Source organism: Poecilia reticulata, linkage group LG22, assembly GCF_000633615.1.
Source record: "Poecilia reticulata strain Guanapo linkage group LG22, Guppy_female_1.0+MT, whole genome shotgun sequence".
NCBI classification, from domain to species: Eukaryota; Metazoa; Chordata; class Actinopteri; order Cyprinodontiformes; family Poeciliidae; genus Poecilia; species Poecilia reticulata.
Genome location: NC_024352.1, coordinates 18,715,494 through 18,737,972, shown reverse-complemented (window position 1 = coordinate 18,737,972; position 22,479 = coordinate 18,715,494). Strand labels below are relative to the sequence as shown.

The window sequence follows — 22,479 nt, the reverse complement described above, 5'->3', positions numbered from 1 at the left end:
AGAGAGAGAGAGAGAGAGAGAGAGAGAGAGAGACCACTCGCGGAGGGTGAGAAGGGAATTTTATTTTCTTTTAAGTGCTGATTTGAGTATTTACTGTAATTGCAAAATCCTCCTCCACTTTTAAAGTGTTTATCTGGCAGAATAATTCTCTTTTAAATGTCTTCTAAATGTTAAAAGACAATATGTAAGATTTAACACTGTGACAGAAATAAAAAAATTATTTCTCTGTGTGTTTTTTAAGATTCATAAAATCGTTATTCGTTTGTGAAATCATAAAATCATATTTATTTTTTAACATTTATTTAGGCAATAAGACTTCCTTTTAATTACACAAGCATAGAAAGTGCAACACATACACATGTCAAACTTTGAAATGTTCTAAGCCGATAAAAGATTGTTTAATACAAAGTTTATGAATTGTGAAATCTTTGCTAAACATTACAGATTAGAATGCTTAACAAAAGTCTTCAGGCTGTTCATATGCATTTTTAAATGATTTCATTTATTGCTTTGCCTGATCTCACAGATCCAGTTCAGTAGATGCTGCTGGCAGTTTCCAGTGTACCAAGTCCTCATAGTGTCTCCATAGTAATGAAAAGCAGCACAGTTCCCGCTCTGAGGTCCAGTTTGACTGGGTTGCCCACTTCTCCAGTACCTGTGATATTTAAGCAATACTCAGAAATTCTCACCGTTGTGTTTGTTAGAAGCTATGCTGTTCTTTATGGGTTATGTTATTTTAATGACTTATAATGACAATCATTGAAATTCTTACATTACGGACGTCTCTGTCACATTGTTTGTCCATGTCCACGTTCCCAGATGCTTCACATCACTAAGGCCGATCCAGAACCCGTTCATCCACCACATGCTACTGCTGTCTGTCCTCGGAAAATTCGTACTTATGAGTTGCTGTAAACAACACAACATATGTGATAATGAATTACTTGTCGAAATATAGTGAAGCCAAAGAGAAAATGAAAGCTTAGTAAAGTGAACTCTTTCTTTCAGAACCCCTTTCTGTGTTTTTTAGACAAATTCACATTGTTCCTTTTAAAAAGGATTTACATTTTGACCCACCTGTTCCTCCAAGTTGTTGATTATGAGCAGGTCACCTCCTTGGCGAATGCAGTCAGCTCTGCTGTCTGACCAGTTCTTTCTTGATTCCGGTTCATAGTTAGAAAAGTAGTAGCATGACGTTTTCAGTAGGAACCATCCTGAAGGGCATCTGTCACAGTTTTTCTCTGTTAAATAGAAATCAAGACAGCTCTGTTTGTTAGATGACATTATTTTTTTATTTCTGGAAACAAGAAAAGCTGCGCTGTGTGTCACAAAGGCATTCTGTTTTTAGACAAACTTCAATATATTCTATTGGAATTTTTTTATGACAGGCAACACAAAGTGGTGCAAAAATCAGAGTAGAGATGCCTCTAAATAAATTCCTGTGCATCTAAAAATTCTAATTGTGCTCCATAAATAGTCATCTAATGATTTATTAATTGTTTGATTTATGAATGTCTGCAAGAGACAGTGGGGAAAATGTATTTCTTAGAAACTTAAAACTACCAAGAGCAGATGCATTGGACAGGAGATTTGTCTTTTCTGTTTGCAGGATGCTAATTTTCTTCTGAAGGCTGTCAGTCAGAGTCTTCTTCTGCCTCATGTCCAGCTTTAGTTGGACATAGTTGGCACGCTCTTTCTCCAGTGAGTTCTGGGCCTCCTTTCTCTGCCTTATGATCTCTGTGTGGTTGCGGAGAAAGTTCACCTCAACAAGGAGGGGTGAAGCAGCTAAATCAGGAACCTGAAGGTCTTTGGCGTTAGCACCTGTACAATAAAAAACTGAGTAAGAGGACACAAACAATATGTCTGGCTTAAGAAGAAGCTTTCTGCTTAATACATTTGGTCCGGATCTCAACATTTAAGTGTGGGTTTGAATAATACTGGAACATTTTAGGTTACTAAAATTTACAGAGCAATGTTTATTTTTTGTAGCCTTTAACATACCCACAGTGTCTGACTTCCTATTAGTGTAGCAATCAGCTCAGAAATCTTTTGGTAACTTCACAGTCGTGTATGAACAGATTTTCATACTTACAGTAAATCCCAATGACAGCAGCAGAAATCAGTAAAGCAGCATTTAGCAGGCCCAGGCTTAGCACAACCAGTCGCTGGTGTTGAAATGTATATTCACCAATTTCTGCAAACAGACCTTAAAAATATTCGTCAGTGTTAATCTTCAAAGCTAATTCTGTATTGCTGAATTTAAAAAATATAAATGAGAATAACGTTTTAAAAAGCTGAATAAGCTAAACAAGAGAATGTTAAAATGAAGCAATGGTGGGAAGCTGTAATAAAGTTCATTGTAAAACTCTACCTTGTCCAAATGTTCGTCGATGAGAAGGTGAAACCTCATCCGTGGTCAAATCTTGGTAAATCTTTCCTTCGAACGACATCTTTTCCTCTCTTTTTTACTCTGAATTCTGCACTTTACCACTGCTAGTAGTCCACATCGATCTGTTTGTCCTGTTCAAACTAGTGATAAGAGGCACGGGCTCGTATGATCATGTTTTAAATGGCGTTCTGGTGACCGTGTGACTGGGAGTAGACCTCTTGTACCGATACTTTTTGAACGTTTTTAGTACAAACATGTTGCAAACATATTGTATGGCTTAATGGCTGAATAATATAAATACATTTTATAGATGTGTTTGTGTTTAACTGCCAGAGCTAAAAACAAAATTATGATCAGTATCTTGTCATAATGTTTATATATCTTTAAAACCAAAATAAGTTCTCATAAAGTAAATCAGCAGCACTTTGCAGGATGTCTGAGTTGTCTCAAAGAAACAGTGAAAAGAGTCAGAGGGAGCAATTGAATTGAATACCTTTTATAGACTCCATAATCTAAAAGATGAAAATAGTTTTAAATCTCATTAAAATGAGAAGGATATATTGACAAATGTTCTTTCTTGTTAAAGAGATGCTGCTCCTGTATTTGTTTTGTAGCTCTGGAAGTTAAATCATTCCTTACATTCACCCACAAAATAACCAAAGATAAATATTGGAACAAACTAATTTGAATTTTTATTTTTGTTTTGGTAAGCTTGTTTTGGTTAGTTTAACTAACATAACTTAGTTTATGTTAGTTTACTGTCTTTGCTTAGTTGTTCTTAATTTATCTTTTATTTGAGCTTGGTTTGTGTTATTTATTTTGCTTATTTTTTCTAAGTTAATTTATCATAAACTGAACTAGTAATGCAAAAATATAGCAGACAAGGTCACATTTGTTTGTATTACTAATTCAGATAGCTTATCTTGCATTAGTTTCTAAAGTTAATTTAACATATTTTTTCATTGTTTGTTAGTTCACTTGGCTAAATTACCTTAGCCTTGCTTTGAATTTTTTCTTTCTCTTTTTTACTCTTTGCAAAGTATCTTAAAGTGCTGTATAAAGCAGACCCTTTATTTAAACTCACCAATACATTAGGATGAAATTTATTGACAATTTTTCATAGACATGCAGCAAATAAATTCAAGATTAATATTTGCAAAAAAGCAAAGCAAATGTGGCACAATGACAACACGTTTATATTTTTTTAAGGCTAATGTCAAAATGGTAAGTCTTTGAATGGAGAGCTGTAAATGCAGTTTAAATGGACGTTAATCATATAGTATTTTTCTAGTCTGACTACTTAGAAGCACATTTTAATTAGACTCCTTTATTCAGTCAATCTTACAATTTTCACACGTACATAGATATGCAGATTAGTAGACAACTTGTTATGAAATGCTGCAGGTGGCGGGAAGCTTGTCTAATGATATACAATTACAGTTTTTGCTGAGACACTTCCACCTCATTACTGGATTTTTCTTTCTTTTATTATGGAGGTGTAAGTGATCACTGTATTTAGACTATTGATTATTTGTTCCGTTTAGGAACTTATAAGTTGGTGCTTTCTCACAAATCCAGTTTTGTCTTGATCCACATTCTAAATCATTCCAGGCCCTGAAGAAGTTTTCAGTAGGGTACACTGCTGCGCAGTCCTCGTTGCTGTGATAATCATCTGGCTGCCCAACTTTCCAGTACCTGTAACAAATAACAGATTTAATATAAAAAGACCATCATCCCCATTTCCAAATAAGAAAGTTATGTTAACAATTGTTGAAACTGAAAAGAAAGAATGACTTATTTTCAGTAGTTCTGGCTCGCAACTTTTCAAAAATTCTAAATATATGTTCAAAAGTTAATTGTGATTATTTGCTATGTAACAATAAACAAATGATTTGTGATACCGTCACGAGTTAAAGTCATTGTTCAAGTAAATGAGATATTGTTTAAAATAATAAACTCCTACCCTTCAACTTGGGATGTTCCGTCCAACCAGTGCCAGGTGCCTTCCTCTTTAGAATCTCTCAGTCCAAACCAGAAAGCACTTCTGCTTTCTGAAGGATTCTGACCATGATTTAACAAGTAATTTACGATTGTCTTCTAATGGAGGGAAAATAAAATGTAGTTGGTTAAAAAAAAAATCATTATTTTACTAAATGTAGACGTCAGAAATCTTAACTAACCTCTTTGTCTTTGGTGTCAATGACTGTAAGATCTCCTCCATAAATCTGGCAGAACTCTCTGGCTTTTTGCCATGATTTCAGGCCAGCGTTGTTGGAAGAGAAGTAATAACACACCAAGTTTATGAAGAGCCATCCTGGAGGGCAGTGACTACAGCCATCAGCTGTCAAAGATAAAAGCACGAGTACAGAAAATTTGTAAAATAAAATGCACGCAACTCCATCAAAGTTTTAGTAAATATACGTAGCATCATGTCTCACAGATCTGTGGTACTTGTGATCTCAATTTTCCAAGGTCCTGTGTAACTTTCTCAATGAGCACTTTGTAGTCTTCAGTCCTTTTCATCTGATGTTCGAGCTCCCACTTGGTTTCTTTCTGACTGTTCATTTCACCATCCAGCTGCTTCTGAGCAGAATAAATGTTTTCCACTGCCGTCTTATATTGCTTGTGAAGTTCGCTGAGGTCTTTTTCAAGGATTTCAGTGTCTTTGAGTGTGAGGTGAGTTTCTTGCAATCCACTGTCTGCAAAAACAGAAGAAAATCAGTCTGTTATGAGAAATATTATTTGCAGCTATTCTTACTGAAATGCAACTTTCAGAGCAACACAACTTACAATGCACCCAAAGGGCAATATCAAGTATAAGTAGAAGACCAGCAAGAAGCACCAAGATTACTGCAGCCTGTCTGCTGCGTCTCCCTGGAGTGAACAAAGTCACTAAGCAAGAAACATAAGGAAACGTAAATAAATGAAACAGTTCCTAGTTATATTTATGTCCAGTATAGACATCGCCATATCAAAAGTCTCAATATTTGAGCTTTACATTCAGCTATATGCAGTATTTACTTTTTTATTCTACGTTTAAAAAATATTTCTAAAGCAATGTTGCTTTGAAACTTATGTAATCTCATTTAAATCAATTATACTGCAGAATTTTACAGTTTAATAGCTTCAGAGATTAAATTTCTAACATAAGTAAAAGTGCATATTGTCGACCTTCAGCCCATCATACCTGGTTGCCTTCTTTGGTTAGATATGCGGAAGGAATTATGATCTTCAACGTGGAATTCCTCTTCACAAATCAGCATGTTAAATCCATCAGGTTGTGTCTTCTCCATTGTCCTTGTTAAGCTTTACTCAGTCATGGACATGTGAATGCATGGATTATTTTAGACCTGCTTTTGCTGAGCTCATCAGTAATAAAATTCTGATGAATGTTCAGTTTTAAATTTGAATTTCACTTTTCTCCTGAAAGGAGAAGTGAAATTATTGTTAAAGTTTCCCCACCCAAATGATGAATCATGCTTCCTAAAAAAACAATTTTACTTTTATCAATTTAAAAGTAAAATAGTTACTGTTTGAAAAATTAACCCTGGCATCCAAACATGGCCCAGTGAGATAAATTTCTTGCAAAATTATTGTAATGATCATTTCATACTCCAGCTACTCCTCATAAAAATACTACTGATATCAGCCCATTTATATTTTCCACTCAACTTTCATACATTTTAGAAAATATTGATTTCAGTTTCTACCTAAGCTTCAATTAGAGGGTCAGAAATATTTATCTACTGAATGTCTTCAGTATATTTGATTCTTTTCAGTTCTAACTGAATATGTATTTCAGTAAATCAATTCATTAAGCGAAATCACATTATAATCACACACAGGATGATGTTTTTCTTTATTTCTGTTAATTGTGGTGATTTTCCATTTACAAGTCATGAAAATAACATTTAAGTTTAGAATATTACATCAGAGCAATAAAAACATATTTAAAGCGGTATTATGTATTCTACTGGCATATTGTTCCATTTTAATACTGTACATATCAAACATAACTTTCAAGAAATGTGACACTTTGAAATTGGCCTGTCTGTTTAAGAAGCTCCTGCTCTGTCCGACACTGCCTTCTGCATGTCATCACAACAATGCTCATCCATTATGCCATTTATAACCATTCTTATGAGCTTTGTACTAAGAAGTAGTTCAACTTATGAGGTCAGCAGGTGTTTGTTAATTGCTATTGCTGATAGTCTGGAGGAGCTGTGTGGGGAAGGTGTGGGGTTGAATCTGGGGGGCAGAAACTCGGCGAAGGACTGTAGCTCCAAAGACGATGTTTGGGGAAATAGGCGGTGCTTCATGAGAGCAAGTGTTAATGCATTAATTGTATGTCAACAACTCACTTGAAAATTTCATGTTCTCTGCTGTGTCCAAAACAGAGTACAGCCCAACTTTTTAAGATAGCAAAATAACAATTAAAAATGAATAAAGACACTCAGAAACAAGGCTAAAAGTAAGCAAATAAAACAAATCTCAAGTAAAGGCATAGTTTTAAAAAGAACAAGAACTAAAGTTTTATAAAGAAACAGAAGAACCTAAAACATACAGCTTGATTCAGAATCAAAATACATACAGAAATATGGAAATTACAGGACACAAAAACTGAAAGTTTTAAAACTGTGGAATGAACTGGATAGCTACAGCCAACAGTGACAAAACCAAAATCACACACAAAATAGCCATAATACAAAGTCAAAGTACTGATGACCATGACAGCTCTCATATATTGTTTTTTTTTACATCTGAAAAGGCACAATCACAATTATGTGACACTTTCTCTTGTTCAAACTGGCTATTTGTGGTTGTAATGCTGAAATCTGCTAGGTACTTGTGTACACAAGATCCAATATTTGTTAAAATACTAGTGTCAAAACTTTGAACACCTTAAAATCATAATAAAAACATTTCAAAAGTAAAGTCAGTAGAAAGCTCAAATTAATTTTTAACTGAAATCCTTTATTTTTGGGAGTGTAAGCAACTGATTCACATGTTTTCAGCTTTGGTCGATTTCACATATCCACTGTAACTGTCTCTGGTGACAGACGCCATCATAGCGTGTTTTCCAAGGATTCTCGTCGCTGTAAACTGCAATGCCACAGTCCTCTCCTGTGTGCATGTCATTTGGCTCCCCATCCATCCAATACCTTTGAAAAATGAAAGTTTTGAGTAAAACAGCAAGAAAAAAGTAAAATGTCAAGAAATGTTCAGTGTCTCAAACCTTTGTTCGACCTCTGTGACATTATTAAGCCAAACCCAAGTCCCCTCTGTCTCCATATCTGTGAGGCCAATCCAGAATCCACTTGTCCAGACATTTTGACCACTTCTCATATCATTAATAGTATGACTGACAAATTCCTGCAAAAACGCAAACAGGTTCAGAAACAGTACAGTTTCGCAAGTCATCCACATTGCTGGCCACTGTAAAATACGTGTAAAAAAAAAAAAAACTTAATATAAATGTAGCACAATTATACAGCTGGAAAATTAATCCGTGGTCCCGCACCTAAAAAACAGTCGCCATCTAAATAACCCCAGTATGCCACTCTTTGCTGAAGTTTTGTACATTACAATAACACACAGTGATGTTAACAACATTTTTTTTAAAAACACTTCACTTATACCCATTTTAAAAGAATAATTGTTATTGTAGACACAATTGTGCCACAAATTATTTAGCTAAAAACAATTTCTCATAGTTTTTTCCTCCACATAATAAATGTACTCAAATTGAAGATTTTGTGTTCCCAAAATTTCATTTATACACAGCTGTAAGAGATCTTTATGCTACTGCTTTTTAGACATCTATATCAGGGCTACAAATACACGTCGCTGACACCAAAGTTAAAAATTACACATTTACATTCCTCACTGCATGTTTTTCTCCTTAAAAACAACAACATGCAGCTTGTAGGTTTTTTCAACCCACCTGCTCGTGCTGGTTGTCGATCACAACAAGATCAGCTCCACGTTTGATGCAGTCCTCTCTGCTTTTATGCCAGTTCTTCTTCACAGTAGTGGACTCAGTGTAAGAAAAGAAATAGCAGCTCGAGTTGAAAATAAGCCATCCAAGAGGACATTTGCCACAAGTTGAACCTGAAATAAACAAGTTATTTATGTCTTGCCAGCTATCTTACTACAGTGTTCATCATAAAAAAAATTGGTAGGGAAACGTTTCTGTCTGACCTAAAGCCGATATGTTGGCCTGTAGGTTTGTCTTCTCCACTTGCAGAGCTTCTACCTGCTTCTGAAATCCATCATTGATGATCTTTTGCTGCTCAATTTGCTCCTTTAGTTGTGTGTGATTTTTTATTGCGTTTGCCAATGCTCTCGTGGCATGCTTTTCAGCTCCGATCACGTCGCTGTGGTTGCTGCGAAGAAAAGTGACCTCACCGATGACCTCAGATGCAGCTGAGTGGGAAACCAGTAGAGAGGCTTGTTTGGCTTGAGCACCTGAGTAGATGAGGAAAAAAGAAACTGTTAGAAAGGCAAACTATGAGTTTTTAAAGATGCATGTGAAGGTTTTTTAGGGTGGAGATTCCGCAAACTCAAATAGGAGCAAAGGTTTAAAGTTATTGTACACCCTCCCGTGTGTGTGAGAGTGAGTCATTTTGTAACCCTGTTTGAAATGGAGGAGAAATTCACTGTATAGTCGAACTTGTGTTTTCAGTAATAGTTTTAAAAGAGACACTGAAGTTATTTTTGGTATGATCACTCCACCCTAAAACATATCTGATCAAAAATTATTCTATAAAGACACAAAGTTATTATGGCACTGATAGCTGCAATGAGTGAATATAAAAATATGAGAAGCAATTTAATATAAACTCTGCAAACCAAATAAAGTAAACAACCAAGTTTATGTCACAACCAAGTTTGTGACATTTATGGATGTTGAAACTATTTGAGGTTGGTTCATTTTTTGTTGCTTTTCTTCTTCTTTTTTTTTTTTTTTAGAAAAATCCTTCTGAATGAGGAAATAAGCATTTTTATAAAATGTAGTACTTACATTTAAAACCAAGAACAACAGCAGCTACGAATAACACAGCATTCAGCAGTCCAAGACACACAATGATCACTTTGTAGTTTCCAAATACAGATCCTCCTGGAATTATTAACCAAAAATATATAAGAATGTATTATTTACATGATTTGGATTTTGATTAAAAATGTCATTAAAATTATATATGGTAAAGTAAAGTAAAGTAGTATAAGAGTCAAAAACAAATTAAATTAATAACATTTTTTGGTAAGCTTCCAAATCAAAAAGTTGCAAAGAAACATTTAGAGTTTAAAATGTTGTTGGATGCAGGCTTTCAAATAAATCCAATATGTAAAATAATTCTTGACATGTTTATATTTATTCACACCGCATGTGGTTATCTCAATAAAATATGTAGTAGATACTTGAAACTATGAATTAATAACTTGAAAGCTATTTCTTCTTAAGTGTCTAATTCCGAAATCATATATTAAAACTTTTTAATGCACAGTGATGTATTATTATGAAATGTATTTATTTATTTTGATGTTAGTGGATAGAGTAAAGATGGTTATTAAAATTTATGTTGTTGAGTTGCCATTCATATTATCCTATAGAGTATTAGGATCTAGTTAGTGAGTCACAATGGCAGTTTAAACTGTTTCATGACAAACTGGAAAACACAGAATAATAAAATAAATACAAAAATAATTGCGCTTAAGATATAACGATTTCTAATTTTGACAAAGTATTTCTACACTTGATTACTGCATATACTACTTTTTATTTAAATTAAATTATCCTCTTTCATAATAAAAGTTTTTATTCCTTTCATTAGGAATAAAAACTATTGGTCCACTGTACTCACAGCTAGTTATTTATTTTCTCTATCTATCTTTTTTCTTTTATCAGTAGTCAAATTTGAATAACTAAGGAAATAAAAATGTATAAATAAATAAGATATGTGTGTCACATAGTAAAATGGTGTAAATATGCACCTAAGCTTTACTCTTGTGGGTTTTCTGGTGAAATATGAAGTAAAATATTCATGTTATCTCTACCACCTCAGTTTGAAAACATAATTAATCCCTTTTCTGCTTTAAATGGAAGTGAAACCACAAGTAGACATTACAGATGAATCAAATGATCCTTTGATTAATTTAAGATCTTACCTTGTCCATCTCTGTTGAAGTTCTGTTGGCGCTCCATGACTGAACTCCCCGAGAACGGTACTGACTAGCATGTATCTGTTCTTCCTTTTTTTATACACACTAGCAGTGGAAGTACAGTCATAAAAAAGGATGGATATAAGTTTTTTCTGTCCTGACACAGTTACAAAAAAGTGAAATATGGACTGGAATTTCCTGATTGATTCATGTATGTTTTGTTAACTAAATTTTCTGATCAGCAACCAGTAATAAAAACAAATATAGAGGAAGGGGTTATTTATTAATTGCTTTAAATTACAGAATGTTATATTCAAATATTAGCTGCTTTTTTTTTATTTAAAAAAAGATTTAGTAGAAATTTTAAGTTGATTTTAGTTTTATGTTTAAAATAATAAAATTAGAATCCAGACAGATACTTTTTGTATACGTATTTTATATTTCATATGATACACGTTTAATTCACCAACATTAAAACATATATTTGTGGTGCAAACATAGACGATAGAACACCTTTGAGTTGTACAGAGAAGACAGCGCTACCTACAGTCATATTTTGATGGTTGCAGAATTAGGTGCCTACATGTGCAAAATAAATAAAAATTTTTACTTCTCTCTATGAATTTGTTTGAGTGTTTTAAGCAAAAAGACATGTCTCCACTGATTCATTTTCTGATCACAAAAAATTTAAATACTCAAATGCAGGCTTTTAAAAAACATTTAATGAAATATAGTTTCCGGTATTGTGCTTTGGGAAGTGACGCAGTAGTTGCCCAAGATAACTCCGTTTCCTAAGATAACTTTTACTCAATTTCCCTTCGACGTTTGAAGTTGACATGTAAAGTATGCTTCCTAGAGTAGAATAACAATCCATTGGCAGTTTTTAAAAGTGTTAATTTCAGCTGAAGGTTGCCTTTGTTGCTAACAGATTAGCAAAAATAAAGCTAACCGCTAGAACAGAAGCTAAACTTAACCGGAAGTTATCTCTTGTTACTTTCACAGTAAAATACTTCATAACGCATTTAAAGTTGGAAGACTTTATTTTGGAAATTGAATGAAAAGTTAACTGAGCGTCTTCACCATAATGTGTTTTACTTGATGTTTGTGTAACTAATGTAGTTGCACTCATTTGGCTGCGATATCTATTTGTGGCTGTGTGCGCTACATGCGGCTTGCAGGAATCTGGTCGTGTTTTTTGGTCTAGCAGCTTCTTCTTGTGGTCGAAAAGGGCTAATATGGTACATGCCTGCGCACTTATGAGTATTTCATGAAGTGTTGTCTTTAGGCCTTGTCGGGTTATTTCCACCCCTCTGTCTGTGGTTAACAAATCCCCCAGTAGAAATGTCTCTGGAGGACTATGAGAGACATTTCGACTCGCTAAACTCGGATTTAGGCGGCGGGTCTGTGGTCAGCGAGCGATCAGCTTCAGGCACATTTAATGGCGAGGAGGAGAAACTGCATTACATTCCTATCAGGATCCTCGGAAAGGGGGCGTTTGGTGAAGCTACTCTGTACAGAAGAACAGAGGTAAGTAGGTTAAAGCTAATTCACACCAGTATGTAGTTCGCAGAGTCTTTCTGAAGTACTTTTTCCTCTAACATGTTTTCACATGTTGACGATTTACAGACACAACTTTAATGCACTTTATAGGAGTTTTTGTGCGTAATTGGTATATAATTGTGAGTTCGAAGGAAGGAACAAATAGTTAATACCTTAGTAATTAAATATCTGAACACATATCTGAACACATGGTGTTTCTCTGAGTCAGGGGGTAACAATACTAAACAACCTGATAAAGAAGTCTGGTTTTGTTTTGGGGGCTACTCAGATTATTGTGAAAGAAGAATAATTCATAATATCAAGAAAATTGGAGAAAGATGATCCTCCTCATGATACTGACTTACAATAAAATTCAGCCAGAGGCTGCTGTAATACAGACCACTACAAGAAATCCTTCCTGCCAACAGCATCTACAATAACTCTGTGTGGAAAATTGTACAATATGAATTACAGCCGCATTTGTCTTCTCTCTGGGATTATAGTATTTTTTAAATGAATTTGTATTCTACCCCCGTTTCTCTGATGCACTTAAATGCAATTCATTGCAACAATTTGTCTGGAGAAGTCACCTGACGAGTAGAGTTCTCATGCCTCTAGTTTAATCTCAGTTTAAATTCTGCTTTTCTGTGAGGATGTCAGTGGTATGTTGAAGAACATTAACAAGGACAAGACAATCAGCATTCCATGGCTTAAGCATACAAATGGGCACTGTTCATCATATAATATGAAAATGGAAAATCATTTTGGTTTACTGAGAGATTAAATTCCATGCCTCACTTTCCGCATGAAGTCTGCATGTTCTCTCTGTGCATTTGTGCGTTCTCTCCAAGTACTCCAGCTTCTTCCCACAGTCCAAAAACGACTCTGCTAGTTCAATTAGTCTCTCTAAAATGTCCTTTAGGTGTGAGTGTGTGTGGGTAAATATTATTATAATATTTAATTTTTTTGTTTGCAGTCATCAGACGCTTTAGAGTTATATCCTCTCATGTTTCTTTTTAGTCGTATTCTGCACTGTTTGATTAACAATTACCAGCATTTGCTTCAGCCGTTTTCTTGTGCTGTGTTTTGTTTGCAGGACAACTCCCTAGTTGTGTGGAAGGAGGTGGACCTGAACTCGCTCTCGGAAAAGACGCGCAGAGATGTCATGAATGAAATAAGCATCCTCTCCATGCTGGAGCACAACAACATCATAGCGTACTTCAATCACTTCATGGATAAAAACACTCTGCTGATCGAGATGGAGTACTGCAATGGTAAGACAATAAAGTTTCATAGTTCGTTCTGTGACTTGGCTTAAAAAGAGAGTCCTAAAGAGCTGTGTCCTCGCAGGAGGAAATCTGAATGACAAAATCATCCAGCAGAGAGGAAAGCTTTTCTCTGAAGAGGTGCAGGATCATCAATTTTTTTGTTTGTTCATTTCAAATACAGATATTTGTGATTATGTTATTAATCTCCTTAATGTTTCTGTAGATTGTTATATGGTACTTGTACCAAATCACCTCAGCAGTGGCCTACATTCACAAGGCTGGGGTCATACACAGGTGAGATGTTATTGTTATTGAGAGGATCTTGCAGGCCATGTGTTTGCTTGAAACACTTCAGGTCAGTGGCTTGCAAAATTATTATTTCTCAAAGATTTTCACATCCTGTCTTATTTCAAAACCAATTTGCAATGTACTGCAGTGGGGTTTTAGACTGACACAAAGTAGCAGAGTTTATTTTCAGTGGCCAGCGTTTTTGTTTCTAAAGTGATTTTATAAATAAAGGTGGAATGGAAGTTATTCCTGACATTATGTTGTACAACTAGCTTTGTTTTTGTGCGTAGGCTGATTGATTCCCTCTTGTTTTGATTGAAACCTAATATTATAACATTGTACATCTTTCTCATACTTTCATTTTTTCTTCTTCTATTTTTTGCTCTCTGCATCACAGTAAATTTAAAAGAAGCATCCCGGGCAACCACAATAACCGCCCCCGTGGAAAAAACAATTAGGTGGTTGGACAGTCTGAAATTGTACAATGTAAACAAAGAATTGAGACAAGAGAATTTGACTCAAGTCATTTGGGGAATATTGTTCAGTGTGATGTGCAATGTCTGCTTCCTGTCTTTCTGCGTTCTGCCTTAGAACCAAAAAGTCACGTTTTTGTTATCGCATTCTTCGAGAAGCATAAATGGCAGTGAACTGCAAAAACTGTTCATGTAGCTTTTTTTCAACAACAGTAATAGTTTTGTTGATATATTCTTGCACCTGAGCTATGATTCTCTGCATCTCTTCTAGAGTTACTTTAAACCAGTTTTCTGCTTCTCTCCTTTATGCTTTTCTTTCCTGGCCTGCACGGCCGTGTTTTTTGTAGTTTTGAAAATGTACCAGACCGTTTCAGTTTTTAGATGATGGATTAAACAGTGCTCAGTTAGATCTGAAAAGTTGGAGATGTTGGTTTATAATATCACAGTGTTTAAAACATCTCCTAAGTCCCCTATTAAATTTATAAGGATATTAAATTACACAAAGATGCAAAGTGGATTCCATTCACCTGATTGGTGATTTCTATAGAGATATTCATGGGGGACTGAATACAAATGGTAATAATATTTTTCAGGTTTTTATTTCTAACACTTTTAAAAGCCATTACCTTCTTGTAAGTAATGTACTACTTTGCGTCGGTCTATTCTATAAAATCCGAATAAAAATACCTTTATGTTTGTGGTTGTGATGCGACAAAATGTTAAAAAGTATCTTCACAAGCCACTGCAAATGACAAATGTACATTAATTTGGTCTGTTTTTCATTTAGAGACATCAAAACTCTGAATATTTTCCTAACAAAAACCAACCTCATGAAACTGGGAGATTATGGCCTTGCAAAGAAGCTAGACTCTGAGTTTTCAATGGCAGAGACAGTGAGTCCTTCTCAATCCTCAAAACATTTGTGTAACTTAATTTCTGTGTTGTACCTTCTCAGTTTACCTCTGGCTTTATTAAAACAAACACTCTATGATGTCTTAAGATAACTCTGTCTCCTTCTTCATGCTGTCTGCAGTGTGTGGGAACTCCTTATTACATGTCACCTGAACTGTGCCAGGGTGCAAAGTACAACTTCAAGTCAGACATTTGGGCCATGGGTTGTGTCCTTATGGAAGTCTTGACTCTTAGAAAGACGTTTGATGCCACGGTGGGTTTTATTAAATTTTATGCATGAAATTAACTTGCTGCTATAATAATTTTCTCTTTTCTTTTTGTGTCTAAATAGAACCCTTTAAACCTCTGTGTTAAAATCGTCCAAGGAAACTGGACTATGGATGTGAACACAGATTGTTACACCAGTGCGTTGATCCAGCTAGTGTACGAGTGCCTCAATCAAGTGAGTGAGGGGAATAATCAGTCTTATTGTGAATCGCTTCTAGTAATAAACAGTCTTGGGTAAAAAAAGTGCCCCTTTGATAAGCATGTGATGTTTGTGTTGCAGGATCCTACAAAGAGGCCAACAGCTGATGAAATCCTGGACCAGCCTTTCGTCTCCTGCCTCCGACAGTAAGACCATTTATGAGTCGTAAATTAACCTGCCTGCAAATACGAATCCTTCCCTGAATATTTGTCTTTCTGTTAGGGAGCTTGACGAGCGAGTTGTTATGCTGAATTCAGCAATGAAGAAACCAAAGTGAGTCAACATACAGTGTGTGAAATGTTCTGGAAGCCTCACTGTCATTATTTAAGTCCTGTGTTGTGATTCTGTTGCTTTCCTAGGCTGAGCACAGCGAGTGAAACTCCTGTTGCCGTCGTGACGACACGCTCACGGGAGGTTTATTACTGGGGAGGAGGGAAATTCACCCCCCAGAAGCTCGACTCGTTCAAAGCTGGCAGCAGCCCCCAACACGTGTGTGCAGGAGAGAATCATTTTGCAGTGGTGACTGTAGAAAAGGAGCTGTACACATGGGCTGTAAGTACCAGTCGTTCACCGTAAAGCAGATATTGTAATGTTTGTCTTCTTTTTTTTATTATTTTAAAGCAACTTTTTGCTTTCTTAGGATGTGCAAGGAGGAGCAAAGATGGTGGGCCAGCTGGGGCACGGGGACCAGGCGTCGTACCGGCAGCCGAAGAGGGTGGAGAAGCTTCAGGGGAAGGCTATCCGGCAGGTTGCATGTGGGGCTGACTTCACTGCCTGTGTAACGGGTGGGTTAGAAATGCATTCAAAACTCACCGAAACATGTTTCGGCTGCTGTTCTGTAAGATTTTCCATTTTAAAAAAATTCTGCTTCTTCTTGTGCAGACGAAGATCAGCTGTACATGTTTGGGTCAGACTATTACGGCTGCATTGGTGTTGATCGTGAGATGGGCAATGAAATTTTGGAGCCGGTGCTTCTGGTGTTTTTTGAGGAGCACCGCGTGCGCCAGGTTTCCTGTGGAGACAACCACGTTGCGGTGCTGACCCAGAACGGTAGCATCTACTCGTGGGGCTGTGGAGAGTATGGTACGTAGTGTTTCTGTTGAGCTTCATGTTGTAGCTCAACAGAAAGTTAAAGGACAAAATGTCCAGTTCTCAGTTTGCCACGACACATGTAGAGGACTCAGCAGACAAAATGAAGAGAGGGTGATCTGGTCTTTTTCGCCCACATGCAAAATGTCATTTGTGGCAGGAAACCTAAAACTGCTTTCTTCTTTCCTGCGTGTTAGAGTCAAAATTCTTTGCCGATAATTTGTCTAATTTGCTTGTTTAGGTTACAATTTTTTGTTTCTGTGCAAATTTTGACATTTCCGTGTAAATTTGTAAATTTAATTCAGCATTAATTTGCTTAAGACGCCCTTAGTGCAGTTGAACATTATTACTTGTTGCAATGGTAGAGCTTGGTTGATTTGGCGAGTCAGGAGTTGGAATAGCAAGCATTGATCAGTTTCTCAGCTTTGTACATGTGTGATCAACAAGAGTTCCTGTAATTGGGAAAAGTAGTGAAGTGATAAGGTGGAAACAAAATTCCCTTCAGTGTGCGATTGTTACATTCGATTGGCTTATTGTAGTAAAGGATTTTAAAAAGCGTGAAGTACCATGCGCTTATATTTCTGGTTTGCTGCCGCAGGACGTCTTGGCCTTGAGTGCGAGGATGATTTCTCCTCTCCGATGAAAGTAAGACTCCTGTCTGTGTTTTAAATATATCCAAGTGAAAAGAATTAGTGTTTGTGTCTCTTACCATCTGAAGTCATGTGCACTGTTTTCTTCTATTAGGTGGAAGTTCCTAGAGGTGCCAGCATTTCCTCAGTGTCATGTGGCAGCGATGGCACCTTCTTTCTAACAGAGATGGGCAAAGTGTTGGCATGTGGAAACAATGATTTCAACAAGCTGGGGTTGAACCAGGGCATCTCTGGTATCAAAAACCACCCAGGAGAGGTAATAGGTTGTACCTGTAACTCTGTAGCAATAGGCTCAAGCTGATGCAGATGTGTTCATAAACTTTCTTTTGTCGTTATTTCTTAGGCTTACCAGGGGATACCATACATCACCACTCTAACCTTGGTCAAACAGCTGTCCCGCTTCAAAATCCAAGTCATAGCTCCTGGGAAGACCCATACAGCTGCCATTGATGGTACGGCAGATGCCCAAACGTGGAATATCTTACACTTTTAAACAGTTGTTTTACTATTTATTCATTCTGGCTTTGCAGAACGAGGTCGTCTGATCACTTTTGGTTGCAACAAGTACGGGCAGCTAGGTGTGAAAGACTTCAAGCGGCACCAAGGTGTCATGGTCCTTGTTGGACCATTTGGAGGGAAGATTGTAAGCAAAGCGTCTTGTGGAGATGGATTCACCATCGCAGCCACTGAAGGTAAGAAAATTCTCCTGTACAAAATATGGTAGCTGTCATCTGTTAAGGTTTTATGTCAAACCTTGTGACCTTGCATCAGATTATTGGTTCATCAGGTATGTCGCACTGCTTTTTTCCTTTGCAGACAGCCAGATCTTTGCATGGGGAAATGCAGGAAATGGGAGACTTGGAATGCCTGCAGATAAAGGATTTGGTTCCGAGGTTTGTCCTGCCATGCCAAGGCCAATATTTGGTTCCCTTCACCATGTACCTGACCTCTCCTGCCGTGGCTGGCATACCATTATCATAATGGGTAAGTTATTAGAAACACATTGAAACACATAGAAACACTTCTCTGACAAAACAAATCAGAACAGAAGAATAATTGAAAATGTCATTTTTTTTTCTATTCTCTAGAAAAAGTGCTCAACTCGAAAACCATCCGTTCAAACAGCAGTGGAATATCAATCGGTATGCCTTTTAGTCACCATCAAACAGAAATGGTGATCTTTGGATTGGCCTAATGACTCTGTATGATTGTGTCTACGTTAAGGGCTCGCTCAGGAGGCATTGACGTCAATGGAGTACCTGGACGTAGAGCCTGGATTGGAAACACAATGTCGTGATGGTAGTCTTGGAGGAACTCGAGAAGTAAACACAGAGGACCTCCTGGAAGCACCAATGATGACATTTGGAAACCAAACCGGGGACAGTTCTTGTCCTCTGTGGCTTAGAAAGGTTTGCTATAGAGCACCAGTCACATGACATCTTTCAGATATTTTTTATCTAGCCTTAATGATAACAGTCGCCATTTATTCATTGTATTAGATGCATGGTCATATAATACTAAAATCGGGCAGTTATGAAGCAGGGTTGTACTTGTAAATTAAAAGTTAAACAAAGGGATGAAAGGTTTTACATTTCAAACTATCTGGTGTTCCCAGTCTCATGCGGAATATTGTCTTACATCAACAGCGATTTTTTTCTACTTTCCAGTTTGTACAAGACTTATTAAAAAAATAAAAATTGTATGTGGTTCTTGCCCAATAGGAACTTGAGGATGCAGAGTTTATCCCAATGCCAGATGAGTCTGAACAGTCTGATCAAGGCCAACTTGCCTCCTTTTCTAAAAGCGTAACTCGGCCGTATGAAGAGCTGAAGGAGCTCAAGGCAGCAGCAGAAGCTGTTACCAACGAGGTAGGATCAGTGGTAAACAAAAAAAAAAACCCTCCTATTTTTTTATTTTTTTTATTTAAACAAAATCATGATCTGTTTGTTCAAAATTCTGATTTTGTGACGGTTCAAAACTGAAGACTCATTTTCTGGCCCTGCAGACAAGACGGATGAGCTACGACAAAGTAAAATGTTTGGATGGGGGCACAAATGGAGAATACAGTGCCTGCTGCAAAGCCAGCAGTGAGGTGGTTAAGGTATAAGATTCACCCTCTCATCAGTGCAAGTCATGATCTTTTAATTCAACCCAGAGTATGAATGACAATTCAACACATTTTACAGCTGAAAGAAACACTCGCCCATCAAGAGAAGAGGATCGAGGTGCTTGAGAAACAGGTCTTTTTTTTTTTTTCCTCTATCACAATTTTTACAAGCTGCGGTTGCATCTAAATTAAATATATTGTCAAAATTCGTAATTGTTTGTGTTTTCTAAACAAATTATAGGGGAACATTTTAAATAGATAAATAAAAATTAGAGATGTGCCGATCAGGTTTTTTCCTGCCAATACCGATACAGATCACCCATGAGGGCCGATCACCGATACCGATCACATAATTATTATTATTTTTTTAATCATAAGTACTATCGGTTACGTTATGTGTAAAAAGAAACCATGAATTCACAACAATTTAGACAAAAACGTGTTTTTAATAACTTTTTCCAAGAAGAAAACTAAACAAAACAAGCATTGTGCAAATTGTACTGCTATCGGTAATACTATCGTTAACAGACTGAAAACATATGAAGGCTAAATAATGCACAGAGCCAAAATAAAACCTCTCAACATTGCCAAAAGATTTAAGTATAAAACTTAACATTCAAAAGCAAATACAGGATCCATTACAATAAACAATCCAGAGTTACTGAATGAAAACTTCCTGATAGCATGGCGGCTAGTTGATTACTGCTAGTTCTGAGTGGCTGTTTCTGACTGAGCGAAGTAATTATGCAGAACAGAGAGGAGATCCATTATTTTTTCAGAGATTATCTGTCTCATGTTAGGACAGCGAAAGTTTTAATACGTCTGTAAAATGTATTTTTTTTTTTAGGTTAGATGCTGCAGCTTTAAGCAGAGGTTCGGTGTGAGAGTCATTACCAGGTGGAGCAGAAGCGGCGCTCCGTCTGTGAAATATTACTACCTGTAGCGCGTAGTAGCGGTTTAACAGCGAGAGCAGAACCAGCGTCTTACACCACAGCTCGAAGACTTAAATAATTTTGCGGGTTATTTGTTTAGCTTTMTGACCGTCATGCTAATCCGGGTGAGTGTTTGTAGCTGTGCGCTGCTTTACCTGCTATCTGATCCTCCATATGTCTTTTTTACTGCWGTGAGCCTCGATGTAGCCAAACTCCGTCAAGTATGGCATTGTTTGTATGTCGTACTAGCTTCGTTGTGTTGATGCATTTTGACCTGCTTCAATTTTCCGCCGCAACACGCAAACTTCCCCATTCACTCAGTGCGTTATTAGTTCCATTAATAGTTCCAGGATTTGTTGCTGCACGTTTGCGCAGATTGAAGGAAAGAGGAGACGAGCTGCACAGGCAGGCTGCAAAATGAGAAGCAGGTGATCGGTTTGTGTGATCGGCAACAAGAGACCGTGATCGGTGATCACCGATTATACACTTTTTCACGGAAATTGGCCGATTATGATCGGTGGCCGATCAATCGGCACACCTCTAATAAAAATAATCCAAATTCACAACTAAAGCCTCCTTTCACAACTACTGCAGTTGAAATTATTCAAGCTCAGTACATACTCAGTGTTGCAATCTAGGGCTTTATTAGTTTCAGATATATGGCAGTCCAGATATTTGGAATACCTCAAATATTTGCCATATTTCTAGCATTGTTTCATTGCATGCTAGAAATACGGCAAAGACAAAAAAAAGAGTCACTAACTGCTTGGACAAACATAAATCATAAAACACTAGCAGAAACATAGTATTCAACTATTGGTGAATAGTTTGCTAGCTTAAAGGTAAAGGAACATCTTTTACATCTCGAGATGGCAGAGAGCTGAAGATCACTACGACGGTGCGCTCTAGTAGAGCATGAAGATGCTTAGCATGAGGAGGTTGAATTCCCAGAATTGATTACTTATTAAAAGTTACATTTTACATTCAAATTGTGTAATATTTGTTCTCTTGAGCTACTTTAATAGTTCTTGTTTGATTTGTATTTGCTTCCGTCCAGTTGTATATTTTTGCCCTTTCAGATCAAGGAGCAGCAGAAGGAAAACGAACGGCTTTGGGCAGCAATCAATCGCTCCACGCTGCAGGGAAAAGAGCGAGACAGAAACGGAAACCGTCGTTCCGAACCAATGTCGAGCAAAGGAGGGAGTGGGAGAAGATCTGGATTCACAAATCACGGCGGCAGATCAGCTGGAGCCAGCGTGTGAGGTTAAAACCAGACGTATGATACAGTTTTACATGATGTAATGTGTATTGCATGCACACCTGTTTTCTCCGGGGTGTATTGATCCAGCTTGTTTCGGCAGACTGAAGTGTTGGCTGGACACTTCAGTCTGTTTGGTGGTTCAACATGAACCACCAAAGCTTAATATTTGTGAGACAATCTGACGACAGGGTTGTCAGGCGGTCTGGACGTCAGCTCTGCCTCTGAACGGTTTTTGCATCGAGTCTTCAGTTAGTTGGGACTCAAATATTTGTGTTTGTTCACATAATGGGGAAGACCAGCTCCTGCAGCTGTTTGCTAATGGATCCCACGTGAGGTGGGCAGCTTGTGTGAACACAGGACTTTCTTATAAATCACATATTTTCACTGTGTTGATTATCTTCAGCGGCCTTAAAAATATAGCCTCTTTATAGCCTCTTGAAAGGCAAGATATTTAACATCTTGCCTTTCACAGTTAGATATATGTTACTTCAAAAACGTGCATGTTCTGTTTAAAATAAAAAAAGAATTGTGTGAAAACACAAAACTACTGATTTATTTTTGTAACACATTTATGCCTCTTGATCTTCTTAAATTCAGCATGTGTCTGTCTACTTTGGGAGTTCTGAACACTTGAACAGTTTCTCTGAGCTTTATTACATGTGATCCTTGTAACATTTATTTTACACTCGACCCTGCTAGAAGTTTTTCTTTGTTGCTTTTAAAGGCTATTTTTCTTGTGTACTTTCTGAATATGTATTGTACCTTTTTCTGCATCATTTATAAAAGAAGAACTGTTTTGTTGGGTTCTGAATGTTTGATTTTATTTTATTTGGGGAAGTTTGGGTTTGCTTTTGACATGTGTGTACTAGAGGTGTGCCGATCGATTGGCCGATTTCCGTGAAAAAGTGTATGATCGGGGATCGCCGATCATGGTCTCTTGTT

The 22,479-nt window shown here is 36.9% G+C and overlaps 4 protein-coding genes across 4 annotated transcripts; 1 reads left to right on the top strand and 3 right to left on the bottom strand.

Annotated features, from left to right (window-relative positions):
- Positions 1 to 234: 234 nt before the first annotated feature.
- Positions 235 to 2,635, bottom strand: LOC108165818 (C-type lectin domain family 4 member E-like). The gene is made up of 6 exons (XM_017302374.1): positions 2,372 to 2,635; positions 2,093 to 2,206; positions 1,564 to 1,821; positions 1,078 to 1,241; positions 773 to 909; positions 235 to 655 (listed from the first exon to the last, which is right to left on the bottom strand). The coding sequence occupies exons 1-6, from the start codon at positions 2,448 to 2,450 to the stop codon at positions 499 to 501; spliced, it is 909 nt and encodes a 302-aa protein (XP_017157863.1). The 5' UTR covers positions 2,451 to 2,635; the 3' UTR covers positions 235 to 498.
- Positions 2,636 to 3,232: 597 nt separating this feature from the next.
- Positions 3,233 to 5,805, bottom strand: LOC103459039 (CD209 antigen-like protein E). The gene is made up of 6 exons (XM_008400245.2): positions 5,577 to 5,805; positions 5,180 to 5,281; positions 4,828 to 5,088; positions 4,570 to 4,730; positions 4,353 to 4,486; positions 3,233 to 4,084 (listed from the first exon to the last, which is right to left on the bottom strand). The coding sequence occupies exons 1-6, from the start codon at positions 5,680 to 5,682 to the stop codon at positions 3,910 to 3,912; spliced, it is 939 nt and encodes a 312-aa protein (XP_008398467.1). The 5' UTR covers positions 5,683 to 5,805; the 3' UTR covers positions 3,233 to 3,909.
- Positions 5,806 to 6,229: 424 nt separating this feature from the next.
- LOC103459040 (C-type lectin domain family 4 member E-like) lies at positions 6,230 to 10,840 on the bottom strand. The gene is made up of 6 exons (XM_008400246.2): positions 10,559 to 10,840; positions 9,414 to 9,509; positions 8,591 to 8,857; positions 8,334 to 8,500; positions 7,626 to 7,762; positions 6,230 to 7,551 (listed from the first exon to the last, which is right to left on the bottom strand). Exons 1-6 carry the CDS (start codon positions 10,593 to 10,595, stop codon positions 7,401 to 7,403), a joined length of 855 nt encoding a protein of 284 aa, XP_008398468.1. The 5' UTR covers positions 10,596 to 10,840; the 3' UTR covers positions 6,230 to 7,400.
- Positions 10,841 to 11,624: 784 nt separating this feature from the next.
- nek9 (NIMA related kinase 9) lies at positions 11,625 to 22,333 on the top strand. Its single transcript, XM_008400247.2, has 23 exons — positions 11,625 to 12,079; positions 13,188 to 13,365; positions 13,442 to 13,497; positions 13,583 to 13,653; positions 14,908 to 15,013; positions 15,154 to 15,285; positions 15,364 to 15,474; positions 15,580 to 15,644; positions 15,721 to 15,771; positions 15,858 to 16,050; positions 16,139 to 16,283; positions 16,381 to 16,581; positions 17,186 to 17,232; positions 17,332 to 17,493; positions 17,581 to 17,689; positions 17,768 to 17,929; positions 18,054 to 18,221; positions 18,326 to 18,379; positions 18,462 to 18,646; positions 18,959 to 19,105; positions 19,243 to 19,338; positions 19,424 to 19,477; positions 21,356 to 22,333. The coding sequence occupies exons 1-23, from the start codon at positions 11,894 to 11,896 to the stop codon at positions 21,536 to 21,538; spliced, it is 2,862 nt and encodes a 953-aa protein (XP_008398469.1). The 5' UTR covers positions 11,625 to 11,893; the 3' UTR covers positions 21,539 to 22,333.
- The last annotated feature ends 146 nt before the right edge of the window (positions 22,334 to 22,479 follow it).

Excerpts from the sequence above, each read along its gene's own strand:
- LOC108165818 (XM_017302374.1), bottom strand. The coding sequence starts at position 2,450 with ATGTCGTTCGAAGGAAAGATTTACCAAGATTTGACCACGGATGAGGTT. Across the intron at positions 2,207-2,371 it reads TCGACGAACATTTGGACAAG|GTCTGTTTGCAGAAATTGGT; the intron begins GTAGAGTTTTAC and ends AATATTTTTAAG. Across the intron at positions 1,242-1,563 it reads GTCCAATGCATCTGCTCTTG|AGAAAAACTGTGACAGATGC; the intron begins GTAGTTTTAAGT and ends TCTATTTAACAG.
- LOC103459039 (XM_008400245.2), bottom strand. The coding sequence starts at position 5,682 with ATGGAGAAGACACAACCTGATGGATTTAACATGCTGATTTGTGAAGAG. Across the intron at positions 4,487-4,569 it reads TTGACACCAAAGACAAAGAG|AAGACAATCGTAAATTACTT; the intron begins GTTAGTTAAGAT and ends TCCCTCCATTAG. Across the intron at positions 4,085-4,352 it reads GGAACATCCCAAGTTGAAGG|GTACTGGAAAGTTGGGCAGC; the intron begins GTAGGAGTTTAT and ends TATTTGTTACAG.
- LOC103459040 (XM_008400246.2), bottom strand. The coding sequence starts at position 10,595 with ATGGAGCGCCAACAGAACTTCAACAGAGATGGACAAG. Across the intron at positions 8,501-8,590 it reads GGCCAACATATCGGCTTTAG|GTTCAACTTGTGGCAAATGT; the intron begins GTCAGACAGAAA and ends TGTTTATTTCAG. Across the intron at positions 7,763-8,333 it reads TCGACAACCAGCACGAGCAG|GAATTTGTCAGTCATACTAT; the intron begins GTGGGTTGAAAA and ends GCGTTTTTGCAG.
- nek9 (XM_008400247.2), top strand. The coding sequence starts at position 11,894 with ATGTCTCTGGAGGACTATGAGAGACATTTCGACTCGCTAAACTCGGAT. Across the intron at positions 16,582-17,185 it reads GTGGGGCTGTGGAGAGTATG|GACGTCTTGGCCTTGAGTGC; the intron begins GTACGTAGTGTT and ends TTGCTGCCGCAG. Across the intron at positions 18,222-18,325 it reads GCATACCATTATCATAATGG|AAAAAGTGCTCAACTCGAAA; the intron begins GTAAGTTATTAG and ends TCTATTCTCTAG.